This window comes from Lepisma saccharinum, chromosome 19 (genome assembly GCF_977018435.1).
Source record: "Lepisma saccharinum chromosome 19, izLepSacc3.1, whole genome shotgun sequence".
In the NCBI taxonomy this organism is placed as follows: Eukaryota; Metazoa; Arthropoda; class Insecta; order Zygentoma; family Lepismatidae; genus Lepisma; species Lepisma saccharinum.
This window is the reverse complement of record NC_139247.1, coordinates 70426306-70452052: the sequence shown is the minus strand read 5'-3', so window position 1 is coordinate 70452052 and position 25747 is coordinate 70426306. Positions and strand designations below refer to the sequence as shown.

The following is a 25747-nucleotide window of genomic DNA, read 5'->3' as shown; positions in this document are numbered from 1 at the left end:
AGAGATTCTGGGAATGAAGAATAACTCATCGCCAGGAATAGATGGTATTCCCATAGAATTTTATAAAAGATTTTGGTCACTTGTAGGTAATATTGTGACAGACTGGATAAATGCAGTATATAATCAACACTGCTTGGGAAGGACGAGCAATACAGGTGTAATCGTCCTGGTTCCCAAAGTTCCTAACCCTACGAGAGTAAAACACTATAGACCTATATCTTTGTTGTGCACGGATTTTAAAATTTTTGCACGATGTTTACTTCGTCGTCTTTTTCCCTATATGGAAAGAATGATCGGTGTCCATCAATACTGTTATGGTAATAATAGATCGATCTTTACTGTTTTACAGACAATTCGCGATGTCATAACTAGTTATAGACATACGACCATACAAGGTCACCATGGTATAGTGGCATTGGATTTTCAAAATGCTTTTGATACTGTACAGCACGAATTTTTATATGCTGTATTTGTAAGGATGGGTTGTAGTCCAAAATTTGTAAATGCGATTAAGAGTTTATATACTGATGCCACATCGTGTGTAAAAATCAATGGTTTTTTAACTAAGACATTTCCTATACAAAGGGGTGTCAGACAAGGTGATCCCATGTCTATGATAAGTTTTTGTGTAGCGTTAATGCCATTTTTAAAGGTACTTGAAATGCAATTGAAGGGGTTAAATATTCACTCAACAACGATAAAATTATTAGGTTATGCTGATGATGTCACGGTGTTGGTGAAATTGCCGACAGATATGGAAATACTAGAAAATGTGATAGAAAAATACAACTCTGTGGCTGGCCTAAAGCTTAACTATAATAAAACTCATTGGATGCACTTAGATGCTACAAACCACTCGTATCAAAATGATAAAATTCAAAAAGTAAATGCACTGAAAATACTTGGAATAATTTTTACCCACTCTTTACAAGAAATGATTGCTCAAAATTATTCAATATGTATTGCTGGCCTGAAAAGTGTGCTTAAACAAAACAAACTTCGTGCCCTTAGTTTGGTTGCCAGGGTAGCTTTTGTAAATATTTATGCGAGTTCAAAGCTCTGGTTTGTGGCACGAGTGCTTCCGATGAGGAAATTGGATTTTGTACAGATAAGGAGTGCGATAAACTGGTTTGTTTGGGCACACCAAATGTTGCGGGTGAGTCACGAGAATGTATGTCTGCCGGTACGGTGGGGGGGTTTGGCTTGATTCACGTAGATTTAAAAAGCCTGGCTCTCCGAGTACAAGCAGATATGGCAATGTTAGTAAACTTCCCAGACAGTTTAACGGGAGTGATACTTAAGCAGATTTTGGACACCATACCATTGCAGTCTCCGATCGCTATAGCAACGGTGCCACCGCAGTATAAATATTTACAAGAATCAGTGCTAGAAATTTGCTATCTACTACTTTCAGCGAAACCTCTTGAAATACCAAAAGTATCTCAATTATACCAGTCACGTTGTTTGGCAACATTGCCTAGCTGCAAGATAATGATTAATCAACCAACCCATCCCTGGCACAAAATATGGAACAATGTTCATGCACCACATTTATCGCCCTTGGTAAAATCTGCGTGGTACTGTGTGGTGCAGGATATAGTGGTGACGGAAGAGAAATTACATAAATTAAAACTGTTACAAGACCCACTATGTGGTAGGTGTAAACAAAATGGTTCGATTTCACACTGGCTAAGTGAATGCAGACGGACACGTGAAACATGGAAATATCTATGTGTGTTATTAGGAAAAATTTGTCGCACCCATCCCAATGCGTTTACTGTACATAACATAATGTTACCTACGTTTTCGTATTTTCCAGGTACTAAATTGCGTAGTGTACAATGGTTAGTTGGACATTATATATTGTTTGTCTGCATATATAAAGGTATAGATTTTCATGATCAATTTTTAATATATGTTAAACAGGAATATCATAAAGTGTCTCAAGATAAAATAACAACATTATTTGCACATTTTTTAAAGGTGCTGATGGAAAGTTAAAAGAACTATTGTTATCCAAAACCTGTAAAATTACTGTATGAAAGAAAAATGGTAAATTACTGTGTTGCATAAGAATGTAATTTTGAGAAAAGTTTGTGTCAAAAGTCATCACAATTCAGTAGTAACGTCTACTATTAAAATTTATAGAAGCGTATTTACAAATGTGCATATGAGCGAGTGATTGCATTTGTTGAATAAATATGTTCTTTGTGATACTAGCAATGTATAATTTGTATTGTATTTGTAAAGCAATGCAATTTTTGTAGTGATTTTTCTTGTAAATGTATCTGAGGAATAAATAAATAAATAAAAAAAAGTGGTTAGCTCATCGCGCTGCAACGCTAGGGGTCCCGGGTTCGAATCCCGCTCGGGCATGGATATTTGGGTTTGTTCAGTTTGGAAAAAAAAGTAACGAAGAAAAATTTAACAACTGACAAAGTGTGAATGTGAGAAAAAATGTGAGAATGGTGGGGGGGATACCCCCACGTCTCCTTATTAAAAAAAAGAAGAAGTGGTTAGCACATCGCACTGCGACGCCAAGGGTCTTGAGTTCGAATCCCGTTCGGGCTTGTTGTTTGTGAATGTCCATTCATCATTTCATCACCCCTCCCCATCTTCGCAAATTAGCCAAGAGGCACAAAACGCGAAGTAAAATAAACTGAATCAATCAATAATTTCCATTATTTTATTCACATTTCACTAACATGCACAATTAATGTATTTTGTTATTAAATTTTGCACGTCTCGTTCAAGAAAAGGCTTTAAAAGTTGAGATCGAAATCTTGCTCACAAAGTTTATCTTGTGTAACCTCTCACTTAAAACTATATTTTTTGGATTTTTTTTAAAACTGTGGAACCATTTTTCTTTAGATTAAATGGTAGAATATGTAAGTTCCTGTATTCATGATTCAATTTTTTCAGTATAATGCATATTTCACTTTGGTTGTTCTGTTCAAATAATAAATAAATGAACTTACTTTCCGCTACTAACAATAAAATAACAACCTTTCTGCTTTGTTGTAACTTGAAACTTATTTAAATGCTAGAAACTCCTAAGTTCTACCTTCTTTCATGAAATAAGCAAGGACTTGACATATTGCTTTCTTTTGCTATTATTACAATATTAAGGAACTGTAATAGTAGATGGTCTTTGTCACTTCTACCCCTTCAACGTCTCATTTTTTGCGCCCCCCTGCACTTGCGGCCCCTAGGATAGCCTAGTGGCAAATTCACTCCTACCTATAGGGTAGAGGAAAGTACCCAGGGTGGGATCCCCGTTTTGTTTTTATCCCTGGTGTCATTATGGCATATTATTTCTATTAGAAATTTAATAAAATGGGTTCTTTGATATGTTTGCTAACGTTTTGAGTAACTTAATCCACCTTAAAGCGCATGATGTTTTGCCAGTAAGCATTTCTGTAAAAAGGGACGAAAAGTAACAACGAAGAAAAAATGGCCAAACTCGGACCCCTCCTTTAACAAGTTCCAAAAATTGGAAAAGACGCAAAGAAATGTAAATATATGATATGTAGTAAATGAATTACATTTATTGAGCTTGCATAAAGAATATAGATGTACAAAAGTAATATAATATAGGCTACCAATATTCTAACTGCGTCAATCGACTTTTTAATTTTTTGGACATCCCACCTTCTCCCATCTGCATTGTCTTTTCCCTTGAACATCTGAAACAATATGTAAAAGGACTTTAATACGAGTAACGACCCTTTGCTTCAATTACAATTGTAATGTTAGGCAATCATTGAGGGGTCCTATTAAGGGCATTTTACTCGTGGAATCTTATTGTTTATACTGGGTGAGTCTTTTAAAAGAGGCCCCGTGGAAATGCGCTCCTTGCATGTAGGCAACCTTGTACACCGAAGAGAAGAGCGGGTTAGAGAAATGTCCAGGATATCGGTGCCAAGCATATTCGACAACATGACATGACATATCCTGGACTGTTCTCTCCCCCGCTCTTCTCTTCGGTGTTCCAGGGTTGCCTACAAGCAAGGAGCACATTTTCCACGGGGCCTCTTTTAAAAGACTCACCCAGTACAATAAAACCACACGTATCTTCAAACAAACCATTACCATAATTTCAAAGTACAATACTTACTAGTGCCTAAATTGTACTTATCTCTCTCTTAATTAGCAAAATTCCAACTGTTGTGCAGCGATGTACAAACTTTCAGTCACACAAAAACATGTCATGGCGGACTACAGCACCTGATACTTGCACGTGACTGCTGATACCTTCCCTACACAATCTTTTCGTTATTCTTGACGTGTTTCGCCCATTGCCACCACGCGGCAGCACCTACTTACTTAGGGTTAGGTTATTTTCCTCTACCCTACCACTACACGAAATCCAATCCCGTAACCTCTCCTTGTTAAATGGAATACAACGATAAGTGTATACAGCTGTACATTTTCCCTCCCCCACTCATTTTTTTCTCTGGTGCCGTCGCTGACGAGTTCTCATTCCTGCAGCCTGGTGTTCAGAATGGTAGAAGCAGAAGAGGAGTACATGGAGCAACTTGAGGTCCTCGTCTCCTGCTTCCTTCGGCCCTTCAAGATGGCCGCCAGTTCAAAGAAGCCGATTTGCTCCCACGAGGACGTGAACTCCATCTTCCTGAACAGCGAGACGGTTCTCTTCCTCCACCAGATCTTCCTGAAGGGCCTTACCTCGCGGATGGAGAGCTGGCCGACGCTTGTCCTGGGTAAGCAAGGGACGCTGGAACATTTCACATGTAACATGTTATTAATTAATATTAATATACACACTGCAGTGGCGTCCGTTTGAATTCTGTTAGGTTGAAGAACATATACTGTCATGTCTCGTGGCTACCGAAATTCCTTCTTCATTCCTGTCTTCCTTCTATTTCTTTTCATTTACATTTTTCTTCACTCTTTCATTCTGTTTTTTCTCACTGTTTCCCTTACTTTGTTTTCTCACTTTATTTTTGTTTCTATCTTTGTATCTTTCTTTTCCTTTCTTTCAGTTTCTTTACATCTTTCTCTCCCTTTCTTTGTTTCTTTTGCATCTCTCTCCCTTTCTTAATTTGTTTCTCCCTTTATTTCTTTTTCTATCTTTGTATCTTTCTCTCACATTCTTTCTGTCTCTTTGCATCTTTGTCTCCTTTTCTTTATTTGTTTCTCCATTTCTTTGTTTCTTTGTATCTTTTTCTTCCTTTCTGTTTTTTGCATCTCTCTCCCTTTCTTCATTTGTTTTCCCTTTATTTCTGTTTCATTGTAATTTTCTCTCTTTCTGTTTCTTTGTACCTTTGTCTCCTTTTCTTTATTTGTTTCTCCCTTTCTTTGTTTCTTTGTATCTTTCTCTCTCTCTTTGTTTCTTTTGAATCTCTCTCTCTCTCTTTCTTCATTTGTTTCTCCCTTTATTTCTGTTTGTATCTTTGTAAAGGGTGATCCATAAAGAACGCCGGATTTGAAAAGGACGCCATATTTTTTTTGTTAGGTTGGCAGCATTGTTGGTGCGATTGTTGTTATCAGTTATCATTGAGGTTTTGTGTTGAGAAGCGTTTCAGTTGTTCTACTGTTTGTGTGTGTTGCTAACGCTATGGAAAGGTACAGTAAGAAACAGCGAGTTTTGATTGTCAAAAAGCACTACAAGAATGGTGAAAGTTTCGCGGTGACTGTTCGGAAACTCCGTACGATACTTGGTCATCTTCATGCACCGAACGAATCAACTGTTCGTAGGTTGATCAAGAAATTTGAAGAAACTGGATCAACAGAAGACATCAAAAGTCCTGGACGCCCTCGAAGTTGCCGGAGTGAAGCAAACGTTGCTGTTGTGCGTGATTCAGTTGCTGTGAGTCCTGCAAAATCGTATCGCCGTCGTGCTCAAGAACTGCATATGGCGCCAACAACAATGCAAAGAATCTTGACGAAAGATCTGCACTTGCACGCGTACAAAGTGCAGTTAACGCAGGAGCTGAAACCAACGGATCATGGAAAACGACGGCAATTTGTTGACTGGATCCTTGAAAGGGAACGAGAGAACGAGGGTTTCGCAAAGCGCATCATTTTCAGCCATGAAGCTCTTTTTCATTTAAACGGGTTCGTAAACAAGCAGAATTGCCGAATATGGGGATCTGAGAACCCAAGAGTGATTCAGGAAAAGGAAATGCATCCTCAGAGAGTTACGGTTTGGTGTAGGATTTGGAGTGTGGGTTTGGTCGGTCCTTACTTTTTTGAAGACGAAGAAGGAAATGCTCTGACAGTGAATGTAATTCGTTACCGTGCAATGCTAACTGATTTTCTTTGGCCTCGTTTGGATCAAATGAACATCGAAAATGTATGGTTCCAACAAGACGGCGCAAGAAGACATCAAAAGTCCAGGACGCCCTCAATCTGCTGCGTGAGAAGTTCCCGGACAGAATAATCTCGTTGCAAGGAGACCAAACCTTCCCACCTCGACTTTGTGATTTGACACCATGTGACTTTTTCTTGTGGGGTTACACCAAGTCACAAGTTTACCAGAACAAACCCCGAAATTTGTTGGAACTTAAGCAAGAAATTCGACGTGTCCTCACCACACTTGATGGGGAAATGTGTGATCGCCTAATGGTGAATTTCATGGACCGAGTGATTGGGTGTAGGGCTAGTAGGGGGGGGGGGTGTCATATGCCTGATATTGTTTTCCATATTTAAACCTTAATATCTCCTGAAGAGAATGGTATGTGTTTTGTGCTTTTTTTCCAAAAATACATTTCATTTATAGCAACTTCAAATCCGGCGTTCTTTATGGATCACCCTTTATATATCTTCCTCTCCCTTTCTTTGTTTCTTTGCATCCTTGTCTCCTTTTCTTTAATTTTCTCCCTTTCTTTCTTTTTGCATCTTTCTCTCCCTTTCTTTCTGTTTCTATCATTGTATCTCTCCCTCCCTTTAATTTGTTTCTCCCTTTATTTCTGTTTTTATCTTTGAATCTTCCTCTCCCTTTCTTTGTTTCTTTTCATCTTGTCTCCTTCTCTTTATTTGTTTCTCCCTTTCTTTGTTTCTTTGTATCTTTCTCTCCCTTTCTTTCTGTTTCTTTTGCATCTCTCTCCTTTTCTTCATTTGTTTCTCCCTTTATTTCTTCTTCTATCTTTGTATCTTTCTCTCCCTGTCTTTCTGTTTCTCCCTTTCTTTGTTTCTTGTACGAGGGTTGCTATTTATGTATCCAGAATAACAAAGAAAATATGTATCATTGAAAATGGTTTTATTGTTTTTCAAAATATTCTTCATGATGATCGATGCACTTTTGCATACGTTTGAACCAATTCCCATAGCACTTTGTCCATTCCGATTGAGGTATCTCGAAAAAATGCATTTTGAACGCATCAATCGCTTCTTCTGGCGTCGAAAATCGTTGACCACGTAGCTTATTCTTCACGTACGGGAACAAAAAGAAATGATTGGGTGCTAAATCAAGGCTATACGGCGGATGACCCATCGATTCAATGTTTTCACCGGTCAAATACTGAGTTGTTTAGACCGATGTGTGACAACTCGCATTGTCATGGTGAAGAATGATCTTGCGTCGCTGGTTAATTTTGCTGATTTCCCCAGAGACTTCTGGCAAACAAATGGTTGTGTACCATTCAGAATTGACGGTTCTACGATTCTCTAGTGGCACTGCAGCCACATGTCCATTTTTTCCCCCAAAACAGGCGACCATTTGCTTCGAAGTGCTTCTTCCACGAACAACTTTTTTGTTGAGTTTGGCTCATCTTGGAACACCCACACCATCGACTGCTGTTTGCTTTCGGGCTCATATGCATAGATCCAAGATTCTTCACCTGTGTAGATGTTATACACGGCTTTTCAAGCACCACGATTGTATTTTGTGAGTATTTGTTTGTACCAATCGACACGAGCCTTTTTTTGAACGATTGTCAAATTATGCAGGATCCAACGCGAACAAATCTTCTTCACGGCTAAATGTTCATGCAATATCTTATGTATGCTAGTCATGCTAATGCCCAGGGATGCCTCAATCTCACGATATGTCACATGACGATCTTGCATTATCAGTTCTCGCACAGCATCAATGTTTTCTGGCACAACAACCGATTTTGGACGGCCTTCTTTCGATTTGTCCGTGAGCGAACGACGGCCACGATTGAATTCACTAAACCAGTGATACACAGTGCTTTTAAATGGTGCGTCATCGCCAAAAGTCGAATTGAGTTGTTTGATGCACTGTTGTTGAGATAATCCACGTCGAAAGTCGTAGAAAATCATTGCTCGAAAATGTTCTCGAGTTAATTCCATTGTTGGCCTCCGATGAAATGTTCAAGTCCCTGTAACAAACTAAAATAGCATCCGTAAGCACAAGGTTCTGGGAACATATACCATAGAAATGTCCAACTTTACGATGGATATATTAGATGTTAACATTAGTGTTGCCAGTTCCGGATACATAAATAGAAACCCTCGTATCTTGGTCTCCCTTTCTTTCTGATTCTTTTGCATCTCTCTCCCCCTTTCTTCATTTGTTTCTCCCTTTGTCTGTTTCGATCTTTGTATCTTTCTCTCCCTTTCTTTCTGTTTCTTTGCATCTTTGTCTCCTTTTCTTTCTTTCTCCCTTTCTTTGTATCTTTCTCTCCCTTTCTTTTTGTTTTCCGTGTCTCTCTCTCTTCTCTTCATTCGTTTCTCCCTTTATTTTTTTGTATGTTTGTATCTTTCACTCCCACTCTTTCTGTTTCTTTGCATCTTTGTCTCCTTTTCTTTATTTGTTTCTCCCTTTATTTGTTTTTGTATCTTTCTCTCTCTTTCTTTGTTTCTCTTGCATCTCTCTCTCCTTTTCTTCATTTGTTTCTCCCTTTATTTCTGTTTCTATCTTTGTATCTTTCTCTCCCTTTCTTTCTGTTTCTTTGCAACCTTGTTTCTCCCTTTCTTCCTGTTTCTTTACATCTTTGTCTCCTTTTATCTTTCTTTGTTTCTATCATTGTATCTCTCTCCCGTTCATTTGTTTCTCCCTTTATTTCTGTTTGTATCCTTGTATCTTGCTCTCTCTTTCGTTGTGCTTCTATCATTGTATCTCTCTCTTTCCCTTTCTTCATTTGTCTCTCCCGTTCCTTCTGCCTATCTTTGTTTCTCTCTACCTGTTTTTTCTTTGTTTCTTTGTTTTCCTGTTTATCTACACCTACCTTTCGTTCTCTTTTTAACACTGTCTTCCTTTCTTTGTGTTTCGTTCTTTTTTCCTCTTTGTTTTCTCACTGTTTCTCTTCTTACCTTTAGCTGTTTCTCTATATTTACCTTTGTTTCTCTTTCTTACACTGCATTTCATCACCACTTTCTCTCCTTCTTTCTGGTTCTTCTTCCACCTGCTTCACTTTAATATAATCCACTTCTGATTTAATACAAGTTATATATTTAGATAAATGTATTAATAAAATTACTATTAAAATTAACCTATTTTTAATGAGTTTTTCTTTGTTTCCACGTTTCAGAATTTGTAGGATGTAAATATCGCAAACTATGGCATAAGAAGAAAATGGCGAAGGGCACCGGTATTTGGTAGTGCGGGGGGGAGAGCAAACCACAATCCTGCCTCTCGCGAAAAATAATATCTAGTTATGGGGCTGCACACACACACACATCTTCTTCTTTCTCTCTCTCTTCCACTCTTCATCTGCCGTCCTTTGTTTCTTGTTCTTTTTCTCTGTCTGCCTCTGTTTGTTTGCCTCAATAGTATAATCGCAACGATGAAGATTATTAAGAGGAAATGACGACACCAGGATTCGAACCAGGAATTTTCCGTGTCTGGATTGTACGTCGAGCATCAGGAAACGAATTTACCGAAAATGAAAATTCCGGATTGCTATTTTTCTCACTTGAGCTTGCCAAGTAAAATTCCACGTTAAGTATGTGCGGGAAATTCATTGCCTAAAACTGCTAATATTATTATAATATGATTATCCTTTAGAAAACGAAGGGCAGGCTGCGCTTTTCCTTTTTCCAGTCAACTTGTGAATGCAGGTTCATTTCTTGCTCTCTGATTGGTTGTTGGAAAGTTACGGTGCTCTGATTGTGAGAATATCTTATTTGCGCTGTGCGTTAGGTTAGGTTAGGTTAGATTAGATTAGATTAGATTAGATTAGAAAGCAGAAAATTTGTGCTGAAAATTGGAAATAAGATATTCTCACAATCAGAGCACCGTAACTTTCCAACAGCCAATCAGAGAGCAAGAAATGAACCCGCCTTCACAAGTTGACTGGAAAAAAAAATTCGCGGGCAGGCTCATAATGTGTTCTCCACTGTACGTCGAATCTAGTGCCTTTCCTGCCATCTAGCGTCGATAGCGAGAACCACGTGAAGCTTTGGAGCGTAGGAGCTCTTCAACGCGCATGCAGTGTGAAGACTGGTGTTACAAGTTCGAATGCCTGAAAAGCAGAGTTGTGCATGAATTAAAAATCCAGGGCTATATATACACTGCATCGCAACATAGCTTTACAAATATATTTCTAGGTATTTCGCGTGTAGGGGAGTGCGGTATAGACAGACACATATCTAGAAATATATTTCGGTGGTGGGGCTCGGAACCTAGTCTCTCCATAATAATAATAATAATAATAATGTTTAAATTAACATAATTATATTAATTTGTAAATTACTAATATCGTATTATTATTACATGGATAGGTATAAATACTGTTTAATAATAGAGTACGAATTCAATATCTAGCTTTCATGGATTTAGGTTTGCCAATTTGTAAAAAAATTCCTGGGAAGGAAATTTGTCAAATCTATAAAGAAAAAATGGTGTTAGCCAGTTGACGAAAAGTAAAGTTCGTGATTAACTTTTACGCATATTCTTATAACTTGTAGTATGGGTAAGCCTTCTTTGGTAGTATCATCCAGAGCCGTGTGATCCTAATCTAATCCATGCCTTCCAGTTTGGAGGAGATAAATAACTCTCGATTCTACAAAACATGCTAAACAAGTATATTTTCATTATTTAATTCTAGTAGTTTTTAAGTCTTTCAGAAGGGTCCGGAGCCTCTGGACCCCCCTAAAATACGTCCTTGGGTATAGATTCTCGGTTCTTTTTTGCTCTTTTTCTCTGACAATCTCTTTTTATTTCTTCCATTTTCTCTTTTTCCCCCGTTTCTCAATAATCTTCATTTAATTTTCTTTGTTCCTATTTCTTTCTCTCAATTTCTCTGCTTTTTCGTCTGTTTGTTCATTTCCGTCTTACTCTTTATCCTATTTCTTTCTTTTTCTTCTTTTCTGTTTCTCTTATTATTTCTACCTTTCTCTCTTTTTTCTTACTCTCTGTTCTCTGCTTTTCTGTCTCTTTTTATTTCTTCCTTTCTCTCTCTTATCCTCTTTCTTTCTTCTCATTTCTTCTATTTCTCTGTTTTTCTCTTTTTATTTCTTTCTTCTCTCTTTTTCCTCTTACTCTTTCTTCCTATTTCTTTCTATCTATTTCTCTACTTTTCTGTATTTTTATTTCTTCCTTTCTCTCCTTTTTCTCTTTCTTCTTATTTCTCTCTCTCCATTTCTCTGCTTTACCATCTCTATTTCATTATTTCTAGCTTTCTCTTTTCATTCTATCTTTCTCTGCTTTTCTGTATCTCTTTATTTCTTCCTTTCTCTCTTTCCTTTTACCCTATATCTTCCTCTCCTTTTCTGCCGCTCTTACTATAATTGTTCTTTTCTCTGTCATCCTCTTTTCTGTATCTCAGTCTTTTTTTATCTTCTTTAATTGTGATTATATTTCTTCCCTCTCTGGCGTTCAGGCTATACTTCAGACAACAGGCAGAACATCTATGAACGTAAAACCAGGGTTGTTAAAGGTCCAAGAATCCATGGATTCTAATGGATTTATTGGCTTCCGTAACAGGACCGGAACCTTTTTTTCTCGCACAATCCAAATTAGGTTCAAGTTGGGCATTGTTTCATTTCAGTAACGAACTTGGACCACATTTTAATTGATCCGGTAGAATGGTTCCGGTACTGAATTGAAATATTTTAAGGATAAAATGATTATTTACGGTTCATAACCCATTTACGCTTTGTGGTTTTCTCTCCCAGACCGGAATTGAATTTATCTACAATTCCTGGACCTTAACAGCCCTGCTTAAAAAGTAGACGAAGAAGAGAATCTCATGATGACACTGCTGTCAGTGAATATAGACTTTAACATTTCATTATATCTCCTGGGAATCAAATGTTAGAATATTATTGAAGGAGATTCTGAGATTGCCCATTAAGCTTAGAGCTTAAATATGAAGCATCATAAATGAGTATGTATATCTGGTATTCCATGCGAAAGGGCTCCTGAACCTCAATTTTGAAATTAAATGCAATGCTGTAACTTTATCAGCTGTATCTTGTGAGTGAACAATCCGAAATTGTCTGTTGGATAAAAATTCAAGTATTATACATAATTAAATTAGAACGTAGAAGTTAACATGTTACATATTGTTCCTTTATTTTAACGTTTTCATTTGGTTGTGTTTTCTATTGTGCCCCACCGGTGACAGCAAAAAACAATTAATTTATCCTTTAACTGTTACATTCCCCCTTCAACTGTACTAGAATATTCAAAAGTCAATTACCTTCTCTCTTTGTCTTAAATATTTTATTTTTAAACATTTGACAATCTACTGAAATTAAAATAAATTTCTTATTAAGTGAAGAAGCAGTGTTTCGCCTGTCCCACTCGTGTCACAAAATTATTCACTTTTAACTACGTATAAATGTGGGAAAGTATTTTGAGGGTAGTTATGTTTAATGAACAGCATTAAGTTTCACATTTCATTGCACAGAAACTGTAAGAAAAGGTTGCTTAACTATTAGTAGAAGTGTTACTTTATTATGAAGAATGCAGTCTGCGTGCCTCACCCGTGACAATGGGATGTTCCATGTATACGTATATATGAGAGAGAGAGAGAGAGAGAGAGAGAGAGAGAGAGAGAGAGAGAGAGAGAGAGAGAGAGAGAGAGAGAGAGAGAGAGAGAGAGAGAGAGAGAGAGAGAGAGAGAGAGAGAGAGAGAGAGAGAGAGAGAGAGAGAGAGAGAGAGAGAGAGAGAGAGAGAGAGAGAGAGAGAGAGAGAGAGAGAGAGAGAGAGAGAGAGAGAGAGAGAGAGAGAGAGAGAGAGAGAGAGAGAGAGAGAGAGAGAGAGAGAGAGAGAGAGAGAGAGAGAGAATTATAACGCAGTGATGAAAATGGTAACACTAATCCACATATCTCTTCCAGGAACAAGGATTGCGATTTGTAAGTATTTAGTGGGTAGTGTTCATGTCGAAAAAGGTTTGGCCTTTCGGGGGTTAAAGTATTAGATATTTCGGGGATATCTAATACTCGCCCAATTTCTGCTATCCAAAAATTCTTACAATTAATTATACATATGACAATACTACACACACAAATGTATCTATTTTTTAAAAAATCATAAGTGATAAACATGTTATGGGAATTGGCTAGACAAGTTAATTGTTGAATATAAGACGTTGATTGATTGAAATCAGGGTGCATGATAATCATGATTTTTATTTAAAAAAACATTTTTGAATGATTGTTTTTATTTAAATAAAGAAGCACTATTTTTGGCGGTTTATAGCTTCGCTAAATGAAGGACTGTCGCAATAAAAAGGCTGTCAAATGAAAGCTACATGTTTTGTTATTGTTACCTATAAGTTTCATTACTGTAAGTCATATAGCAAAAGAACAAAAGAGAAATAAACAGATGAACATCAATGTGGCCAAATCACTCCGTGTTCAGGGTAAAATGCCCACCCATTTGGGGTAAAATGCCCAATACAAGAAACAATTGTTGTAATACTTGACATGACATATTTAATGGAAAATAATACACAACATTAACTGGGAGATTATTAACGTTTGTTTCGTAAACAGAACATCATTTGTACAGACAAGCATAGTGTTTCTAACAACATGTATTTTGAATTTACCTTAGCCTCTTTTACTGTTTACATTTGTGAGAAACTGGATTGCACTTTGGACACAATGGACGTGAATTTGATACATATTTCATGCATCCACATACTACAACGAATACACTGGATCCAGTCACATTGTGGTCCTTTCTTATCATAGTAATGCCCATGGGCATATTGTACTTAATTTCTGTGGGCATATCACCCCACAGCTACAAGCAGAAAATTGAATCACTGGTTTGGCAACTCTGAGCACCATGCGGCAGTTTCACTCTGCAGATATGTTTCCCTGACTCTTGATCTTTACACCAATATAATTCAGTTTCTTTCTCTCTTGGGAATTTATTGCACACTGTCAAGACAACAACGTCCAAAAGAATATTATCTCAAAAATTGTAATCTTGTCTCATGAAATTAACCCTGGGTGGCTTCAGAATCTTCTCACAAGCTCCAAACCTGCTCCCTCGTCTCACCACGGAGGGCGTTTTAAAGCAAGAGTCTGAGAGTTGCCATAGCATTAACGTTGCGCGAGATGCGAGGGTTTGGGCATTTAACCCCGATGGACATATTCCCCTGAGTGATTCTATATATGAATCTACTATTGAAAGGTTTGTTGGCTGTGTTAATGAATCTATAAAAAATTCTTCCAGTAATTTCTTATAATAAATCATTCTCGATGTACTCTATAATTGTAACTTAAAATATCTCTTATAGTCTTTGTAGATGAATTTTGGCAATCTTTTAATGATAGTTTGCAAAATATGAGCTGCCATGTTTATTAACAGTTGAATGATAATGACACTATTTACGGCTTAAGATGATTATTTTTCAGCACAAATGTTTTGCCATTTTTGCCTATAAAAATTATTGAATTTTAAATCGAGAGAAATTTTACTGTGTTACAGTTCACATGTTGCATTTCCTTTCGTATGAGCTTCACCTCATCATTACATATATTTTGTTTCCTTTCTTAGAGCCTAATAAACACCATTCAATGATTACGAGATTAATGTACTTTAATCAAAAGTGATTCTGATATCTACAACATCCTTATGTACATCTTTACATTGATACACATTACAAATTTCTTTCTTAACTGATGTCAGAATTCTTAAAACTACCCCTTTCCTATGGAAAATTCAATGCTTTTGAATAGGCTAAAACCACGTGACTGTTTGGATACAATCTTGCAGCGTGACGTCAAGAAAAGCCTGAAGTCCAGGGGGGGAGGTGAACCCCTATTAAGCAGGGGCTGAAGTCCAACCCTTTTTCGACAGCCACCCCTGGCGCCGTGCCTCCCCTTCGTCCAGTGCTTTTAGAGTGATTTATTTTCCAGGAGACCTTTTCGACATGTTGCTGCCAATGCTGAGCATCTACCAGGAGTATGTACGCAACCACCACTACAGCCTGCAGGTGCTCACCGAGTGCAAGCAGTCACCCCAGTTTGCGGCGCTGCTCGCCCGCCTCGAGAACAAACCCTCCTGCCAGGGAAGGTCCCTCGAGACCTTTTTAACATATCCAATGCACCAGGTAAGCCGAGTCGGCCGTCGCCTTCTTTTACAAGGCCTACGCACAGACTACGTGCAACGTCATCACTGGTAGGTGAAAGATCATAAAAAGTTCCACTGAGTCTTAATGTTTAGAATGAAATGAAATGTTATTTCTCTTGTAGTCTACGATTGTTGCAAGCATAAAAACACATTTTTTTGTTCTGACGTTTCAAGAGAACACATGCTCCCTTCATCATAATTTATTTTTAGTTTAAAGATACAGTTATATCAATGGTTAAAAACTTTTAACAGAAAATAATCAGTTATACAATGAATTGTGTCAATGTTACATTGTTCTAACATTGTTAACTGTGAAACAACCAGTATGTTTTAATATTTTAGATGAAGATCTTTTATCGCATTTTTAAAGATCCCAAATATCATCAGACATTTCAAAATCGTCATCTATTGGTCAGATATTCTTAATGTCTTCCTTTATAATGTTTGGGATATATAATTTAAAAAATGTGATAAAATCTTCATCTAAAATAATATTAAAGCATACTAGTTGTTTCACAGTTAAGTTGCTATGTATGAACAATGTAACAATGACAAGATCCACTGTAGTAATTATTATTTTCTGTCATTGTTATAACTGTATCTTTAAAGCTAAAAATAAATTCTGAGGAAGGGAGCATGTGTTCTCCTAATATGTCACAACAGAGACTTTTTTTATGCTTGTACCAACCGTAAACTATAGCTAAGATAAATAATTTTACAATGGAAGCAATGGCGTGTCCATACAAGAGAAATTAAATGTTGTCACCCTTTTCTATCTTGTGAGTCAACAATCTTAAATTGTAATTTCGATAAAAATTCAAGTATTATACATAATTAGGTTAGAAGGTTGAATTTTACATATTGTTTGTTGATTTTAACTTTTTTATTTACTTTTGTTTTGCATTGTCTCATCCGTGACATCAAAAAACAATTAATTTCTCCTTTAACTGTTACATTTTTCCCTTCAAATCCACTAGAATATTCAAAGGTCAGTTACCTTCTCTCATTGTTTTTCATAATTTTAAAATTCACAGAAATTAATATAAAGTTACCATTAAGTAAAGAGGCAGTGTTTCTTCATCTGTTCCACCCGTGACATAAAATTGTTCACTTATAGCTGTAAATCTGGGAAAGTATTCTAAGGGTAGTTATATTAATGAATCAACAGTGTTTAGTTTCATATTTCATCGGACAAACTGTAAGAAAAATGTTGCTTAACTATCAGTAGAATAGTTAATGTCAGAAACGTAGTCTGTGCGTCCCATTCGTGACAATAGAATACGATATCAGCTGTATAGTTACAAATGTGTATACTTTCTCCACCCTACACACACTGGATACAAGTCGTTCAAAGTAGGCCAATCTTCCTACTACTCAACGGGGAATCGAAAAGACAGGCACCGGATTGGGCAGGGTCTTCCCCCCGCAACCTTCAAAAGGGAAACGAACACAGAGGAACGAGAAAAGTCACCGACCCGAAATATCTTCATTTATTTATTTAACAAATATTTCAATTGTTCTTTTAAAGTAAATTGGAATAAAAGAAGATGGAACATTTCTTATCTGTCCTGTCTAGGGAGAGCTGCCTCATTCTCTCGTACTCGTTGTAAAGACATGACCGTCAAATCGTAGGAAGCTATTTCTTTGCATGTTTGTTGCTAAATTAACCATTGTTGTTAAGGAAACTGTAAACTAGTGTTTTCATTCTTGAGATAGAAAAGTGATGGAACTTACCTTTTGCCTTGATTATTTTTTTTAAAAAAAAAAAGACTCGTCCACTCAGATTTCACACATAACATTTAGGGTGGCTGCACCTGAGAACAACAAACCACAAAGAGCACGTTCTCACTGAAAGTCTCTGAACACATCCTGGTGGAGTGTTTCACCTCGAATATCCATCCTTATGTATAAGATTCATTGCAAGCTGTATTTGACTTGTGAATATGTGGTATGGATAAGAATAATTAATAATAGTAGTGTGGCGTATGCATACAGGCAGAAGATTCATTGTAAACTTTAGTTTAGATAATGTATAAAATTCATTGCAATTTGTAGTTTGGAAAATGAATATATACATGAGATTCATTACAATAAATACATATTTTTTTGCTTTGTGTACGTATGTATGGATAAGATTCATAGCTGTAGTTTTGCTTATGGATATGTAGATAAATCTCACTAAAAGTAGTTTGATTTGTAAGTATGGATAAGTTCCATTGCAAGGTATAGTTTGGCTCATTTATAGGCCTATCGTTACGAGCTAAGGTACAATTTCTTGTTTGCTTATTTAACAGCAACGTTACGTTTCTCTTCGGTGTGACAGTGCTGTCCACCACGTTACGGGCTAAGGTCCTGTCCCAGGGCTGGTCCCTGGAGACACAATTGGGGGTGCTAAGACCTTAGTCGTACCGGATTTCACCCTCTGTATCAGAAGGTAGGACTCGTTGACCAATGGGCGACGAGTCAGAGGTAGAGTAGGTAATTAATGTAACACAAATTGAATATTTAAGTGACTGAGTTTATTTAGCAATCACTCCAATAGATTATCAAAAGGGAGAAGCTAGGGGCGGAAGGATTAGCACCATAGAGGGGTAGATACTTATCTCCGGATCGGTTGAACACTGGGACGGTCGGCTGGGCGCTGGTCCGCTGGTTGGTCTGAGGCGTCTCGCCTCTGGATGGGCCCAGGCTTCGGGCTCACGGCTTCTGGGCGGCCCTGTAGACGATTCTCCCTCGTCCGGCACTCTAGCGCTCTTCGCGACCCGATCTCCATCCTTGGCTTCTCTTCCTGAGGCAGGTTGTTAACCCCATTTATAGTTCTCTCGGTAGTTGGGAAATGCTTAGGATAGGTTATCCGGGTATGGTCGGTAACGCTATTTTTAAGATTCATTCAAAGTTTTAGTTTGGTTAATTAAGATATGTGTTTTACTTCGGCTATTTAATGTGTCGATAAGACTCATTATAAGCCTTCGTTTATCTAATTAGTATATAAGTTTCATTCCAGGCTGCAGTTCGGCTATTTAGTGTGTGGATAAGTTTCATTGCAAACCGTAGTTTGGCTTATCAGTTCCTCCTTGTGGCGAGTAAGATTAATTGTTGATTGTTTCCAGGTGCCAAGATACATAATCACTCTCCACGAGCTCCTCGCCCACACGCCCCACGACCACGTCGAGAGGAAGAGCCTGGAAAACGCCCGGCAGCAGCTGGAGGATCTGTCACGACAAATGCACGACGAGGTGAGACCTTTCAATGTATTCACTGCATATTGAGTTGCATAAGTTTCGAATTGAGCATTGAAACCAGGACGGAATTCAGGATTGAATTCAGTACTGAATCGTGTATTGAATTCAGGTCGGAATTCAGTATTGAATCGTGTATTGAATTCAGGTCGGAATTCAGTACTGAATCGTGGATTAGATTCAAGGTGGAATTCAATATTGAATTTAAAACTGAATTCAGTACTTAGTTGAGGATTGAATTGAGGACTGAATTGAGGATTGAATTCAGAACTGAATTGTGTATTGCATTCAGAGCGGAATTCAGTAGTGAATCGTGGATTAGATTCAGGGTGGAATTCAGTACTGAATAAAATACCGAATTCAAGTTTGAATTCAGTACTTAGTTGAGGATTGAACTCAGGACTGACTTCAGGATGGAATTTCGCCCTGAATTGAGGACTGAATTCAGGGTAAATCAGGACAAAAGTCAAGACGTGTTGTTCTACACAAAGCGCCTGGATATTCCAGGAAACTTTGCCCTGATAGCGTAAGCTGTTATCAACGGTCTCTTGCTATTTCTTCCACCACGACTAGGGGCGTTGCCAGCTGGTGGGTGATGATAGGCTAGAGTCCACCCGAAGAGCCTGCGGGAGAAATTTTGAGTGTCATTTACAGTAGAATTATACGCAAAATGAAAGGTGAGGATAGAAGTGACTACGAGACAGGAATTGATAGAAAATGATGGGGAGAGACAAAGAGAGGAAAAGGGAAGAGAGAGGGGGAGGGGAATGAGAAATAGATTGAAAAGAAAAGGACGTGAATGAACGAAGGAGGTAGAAAATAGAGGAATATATACAGTATATGGAATCCACAGTTTCTTTGCTTCCTTTCTTCACACGTGCACCACACACACAATTATATATATATATATACCTGAACCCAATATGGCCTACCTAAGGTTTGAGATTGTTTCTAATGGTCTACAAAGTCAGGAAGGTAAACTAGTGGCAAGATTCAAAAGGGGGGACATTTCTGGATATCTGGACATTTACTGAAAATTGGAGGCAGTTCCAAACAATAACATAGGTGCAATGAAGATTATATTAAAAAGTAACGTTTAGGCCTAGTGAATATTTTGTTGTTTCATATTAGAAATACAGCAGAAATTGTAAAGTACCACAATGTTACTTTTATAGGTAGATAAGCACACTGACATTTTGTTTACATAATGGCTTATGGGATTACACAAGGATATAACATCGTTTACCAACCAATAAACAAGGAAGTGACATGTCACAATTTGTCCTCAAGAGGACTATGGATTACACATCACAGTCTGAGCAAATTAAAGGTCCTTTATCATCCTTAGCGAGTCTCACAGGCTTTATGTGAACATAAGAGTAACAAATGTCACATTTGAGCATGTCTTTCACGATATCTTCCTAGGTAGGCCATATTGATTCCACTTTACATACTGTCAGTTTTTTCCTTGTTATAAACAGGACTTTAGACTAAAGTCTGCACTAAATACATGGTTATAAAGTACAAATGACGAGCTAATATGAACTAGAGATTCAAATTCACATCATAACTTGGAAGAAGTAATAACTTGACTATGTAAAATTAGATCACGTACGACACAATCACAAGGTCCAGCTATTTCGCCTCTTTGTCCACAAGTTACTACACTATAAGTGCAGTCAACAGGTTCAATCACGCCATTAGGACTGTCTGAATGACATAGTAACGTCATCTGTTGAGTTCAACATGTAATTACTTGGAAACAGCAAAGAGGCCATGTTGGGTTCAGGTACCTTATATGTGTGATGTGTGTGTGTGTGTGTGTGTGTGTGTGTGTGTGTATGTGTGTGTATATATATATATATATATATATATATATATATATATATATATATATATATATATATATATATACACACATACATACGTACATATATACAGGGTGTCATTTTAATGGCGCCCACGGACCACGGAAACGTATAGAGGACATCAAAATAAACAACATTTCTCAGTAACATTTTTCTCCTTGATGCATCATTTCGGCGCTACAGTCGTTCAAAAAAAGCCCGTTTTGCCGCCTGAATGCTGGCAACCACACACAACATTTGATTGCATTTGTGACGTCATATCCCGTCCTGAAGCGATGCGTTCCAGGGTTGCCAGGAACATACATATTCTGTGAAAAATGACATAGCTACAATCAGCCACATTATGTACCGTAAAAGAAAACGAGAAAACACGTTCTTTAACCTAACAGGAAGTAAACAAACGACACGAGAACTGGTAGAAAGAAAACAGAATTCAAGTGGAAGTGGTCATATCGGATGTTGTCTCAGCTTACATGTCAAATATTTGAAAATCTAGTTACCAAGTTGGCATCTACAATTTAGTCTATCCACTTCGTCCTTCTGATACTAGTTTTCTGTGACACACTGAACAGATGACAAAATACTAGAAATGAAAGAACTCAAAATTCCAAAAGTAAGCAACACATAATATAATGTATATTCAGTGCATTATGAGGCAAGTGACAAAAATGGTTGAAAAAACAGGAATATAAGTAATAGTAATACACGCTCCAAGCTCTCCGACGACTGTGTTTATCTATGCACCGGATATACATGTAATGTAATAGTTTGCAACTGTGAACAGGACAGTATATTCGCTACTGATTCATAATTAGATTGTTACTGTGGTTGTACGTGTTTTAGCCGTAATGTAACAATGTGAACCTCGGATACTTCCGTTATCAGCACAAAAGTACCACAAGGCATTTGGACACAAACCTGTAGATACGAACCTTGCAACGAGATTTGCAAATATTTGACATGTAACTGGGCGCAAACAGCCACATGAAAGCTGTAAGTCCAATAAAATGTATTGTTGTTGATATTTGACATGTAGGCTGAGACAAAATCCGAAATTGACACTTCATTTTGAATACGTTTTTACCATTTCTCATATCGTTGGTTCACTTCCCACTTCCCCTGAGATGACTGCTGACCTTCTGGCTGGTAGGCTATGATGTTCGGTCTACTGGACTCGTTTCTCGCTTCGTTTTACACTTAATCACGTCATTGGTAGTTTGTAAATTTTCACAAAATTTGTGTGTTCCTTGCAACCCTGCCGTGCGCTGTTTCGCCACAGGAAATGACGTCACAGAAACGATCAAATGTTGTGTTGGGTTGCCAACATCCAGGCGGCAAAACGGTCTTTTTTGAACGGCTGTAGCGCGGAAATTATGCACCAACGAGAAAAATGTTACTGAGAAAAGTTGTTTGTTTTGATGTCCTCTATACGAATCTGTGGTCCGTGGGCGCCATTAAAATGACACCCTGTATATATACAGACATACATAAATATCTCAAATTGTTCAATGGTGCATGACCCTTTTTTTATTGCACGCTTTCACTGAATCACCTTGGACATGTATATGTGTGTGTGTGTGTGTGTGTGTGTGTGTGTGTACACATACATGCTATTGGGGGAGAAGGATAAACACAGGAAGGAAGAAACAAAGCTGGATAGAAGATGATTGAAAAATAAGGGAAACAACAGGAAAAACTACAAAGGAAACAAGAGAAAATAGGAAGATAGAAAGAGTTGGTCTCACACTCGCACACATACATACACTAACTAACTCTTTAGCCCTCTTAAACCCGAGGGTGTATGGCTGCAGCAACACAAGCCTTCCACGTGTTCCTATCCTGTGCAAGATCAATCCAATCTTTTCCATCCTTCCATCTGAACATTATCCCTATATCTTCGTCTTGGCCTTCCTACAGGTCTCTTACCATCAGGTTTCCCAACAAGAATCCTGTAAACTCTTCTTTCCTCTCCCATTCGTGCCACATGGCCTACCCACCTAAGTCTTCTTGATTTAATTATTCTAATAATATCTTGACAGGAATACAATTTGTGCAGTTCTACACTATGTAACCTCCTCCACTCACCTGTCTCCTCATCCCTTTTAGGTCCAAAGATTTTCCTAAGGATCTTATTTTCAAATACTCTCAATTTATGTTCCTCTTTCAATGTAAGGGACCAAGTTTCACATCCATATAATACTACAGGCAAAATTACTGTTTTGTATATTTTAACTTTTAGTTTCTTAGATATTAAACGAGAAGAGAAAAGTTTATGAAGAGAGAAGTAACATGCATTTCCTGAATTAAGCCTACTTTTTATTTCCTCTTTAATATAATTTTCATTTGTTAAGATTACTCCTAAGTATTTGAATTTGGAAACTGGTTCAAACGAGTTGTTATCAATTATTAGATTTCGATTATTACCTAACACTTGGTTTCGGCCTGTAAACATATATTTAGTTTTCTCTTTGTTAACTTCCAAACCTGTGGCCGCGGTGGCTCAGTCGGTAACGCGTCTGACTACCATGCTAAAGGTCCCGGGTTCGATCCCCGGCCGGTTCAATTCCGGGAAGTTTTCTAACGGTGGAAGCGGCCCCGGTGCCCACCCAGCGTCGAATAACATGGGTACCTGGGGGAAACCCTGGGGGGTAAAGGCGGTCAGGGGCGTGATGCTGATCACATCACCCCCACTCACGACCGGATCAAGAAAGTGTGAGGCGTTACCCCCACACCCCCTATACGCCTTCATGGCGTTGTGCTATGCACAGGGGAACACTTTACCTTTTTTTTTTTTTAACTTCCAAACCTATCTCTTTAGCAGTTTTGAAAAATATTTTAGCATTATTCTTAATTGTATTTATATCATCCCCTTGTAAGTCTATATCATCTGCATATGCTAACAACTGAATCAAACCTTTTATTTTTAGCCTTTCATTAGTTTCTTTTACCTTCCTAACAGCATAATCTAAGGCAAAATTAAAGAGCAATGGAGATAATGCGTGTCTCTGTCTTAACCCATCATGAATTGTAAATTTGTCAGACATATACACACACATACACACAAAGAGAAATAAGGGATGAGGAGAAAGATATCGGATAACAGTTAACAGAAAATGATGGAGAGAGACAGGGGAAGAAAGAGAGAAAGAGAAACAGAAAGGATAGAGAGAGACAGAGGGGGGAAGAGGAGGGAGGTCGAATCCCATCCTGGGCATGGGTGTTCTTTGTGAGTGTCTCTTCATCAATTTCATTTCATCCTCATCTTCGCCATTAGTCAAAAGTGGTAGAAGGGCGAAGTTAAATAAAGCAAATCTATCAATAATAAGTAATCCCTTTCCAGCTTCCATTGATTTAGTAAATATTTTTTTTTAAATCAACAATCAATCATTCATCAATACTTGGAAGAAATTTGAAAAATTTACTTGTGGTTTACTTATAATAGATGGTCACGTATTCTCTAATTACAAAAAATATTTATTTCTTCGTAACGTAAAAATGTTTCAGAATTTATTTGGGAAAAATTTTACTGTAATTAACAATAATTATTTTTATGTAGTTTCAAAAAGTAAAAATTCAGACATACGTTGATATATTTTTCAAAATGGAATGGAAATATTAATATACTACAGCAATAATGATATTAAACATAATATTATTATTATTATTTAAGTGATGAGCACGATTTGATAATCAAGTACATCACAATGTCAAAATAGATGATACAAAATTACAAAATTGAGTATAAGTATAATTGAAAAATTTATTGTCTGGGAATTTTACAAGATATATTATTCAAAAAGTACTCACTATCTATTTGGAAAGATAGATCCTTCTGTACAAAACTGTTCCTTTTCATTTTTCTTATTTCTTCCAAGGTAGACACATTCAACTGTGTTAACCATTCAGAATTATGCTGTTATTAGTATTTTTTTTTAAACTTCGTGCATAATAGTCTGATAAAGTTTTTGAATAGAATCAACTTTTTGAAGGTAATTTTTGTCTGTCAGAGACCATAATTCATTAAGACATTCAAAAATAGGACGAACTGTTGTTTTGTATAGGTATATTAAGGTAATTTGAAAAGAAATCCATGAGAAATAACCAATCATCATCTTTGCTCTTTTGCAAATTTCAGAAATGCACTCATTAAATGAGAATCGAGTCTATTAATATTCCAAAATCTTTATGGCTATCGCACACTTGGATTTTATTTTGATAAATGTAACAATTAGAAACTATGTAATAATAATAATAATAATCCTTTTACAAATATTATCATTGACATCAAGTAACTTTTTTATGTTCCAGTACGCTTCAACTCAGTTTGTAACTGTTGGCTTATTGTGTTCATAATGGGCATTCACAGAGAGGGTCAGGAGGGGTCGCTTGACCCCCCTTATAATAAGGAAAATTGCCTACTTCTTCCTCCTCCCTCTCATTTATCTGTAATTCCTTTGCCTATTTCTTTCCTTGTAACTTCTTTCTATAGCTTTCAACCTTTTCTTAGTTTTTCACACAGAAAAACTTTGTTATGAATAACCAAAACAATATTACTGATAAATAAATCGTTGTTTAACTAAGCGATAAACAGATGTTTGTTGACTAGTACCACATTAATTTAGTCATCGTGCACATTTCTATAGAGTTACCAAAAAAATTTGGTCAAAGTTACGAATTTTAGTAAAGACTACAACATTGTTTGTGATTGCCAAAAACTTAACCAAATATGTTTTGATTGAAACAAATCAGTTTCTTTGTGTGTAGTACCTCATCGTTCGCGTATACTTCTTCCCTTCTTGCATTTTTAAGATGACCAATTTTCCATATCTATTTATTGTTGTTATTCCATTATATATGAGGATAGGGAGGGCGGTTGCTATTTTATTAGGATTATGATTAGGATATAATGTTACAAATTTTTCATTTAGAAATTCGTAATGTGAAATTGAATATACTTGGATTTATTCCTTATTTATCTTCTGGATTTCTAATGCAACTTCCATTGTGATAATTTCTTTTTGTGTGCTTTCCTTCATTTCTGTCAGTTTCTTTCTTATTCTTTCTCTATATCGATCTCCTACTTCGTTTCCTCTTTTGTGCCTTTTTCTTCCATATTTCCTTTTTGTATCTCTCGCTTTCCTATTTTCATTCTTTCTGTCTTGCTTCTTTATTTCTT

The 25747-nt window shown here is 37.1% G+C and overlaps 1 protein-coding gene across 1 annotated transcript in view; it reads left to right on the top strand.

The window, feature by feature from the left end:
- LOC146003054 (ras-specific guanine nucleotide-releasing factor 1-like) overlaps positions 1-25747 on the top strand; it is a 501359-nt gene that overhangs the window by 388066 nt on the left and 87546 nt on the right. The window contains exons 6-8 of the mRNA XM_083141219.1: positions 4492-4721; positions 15251-15444; positions 18575-18700. Of these exons, the coding sequence (XP_082997345.1) occupies positions 4492-4721; positions 15251-15444; positions 18575-18700 (550 nt within the window). The remainder of the gene's footprint in view (positions 1-4491; positions 4722-15250; positions 15445-18574; positions 18701-25747) is intronic.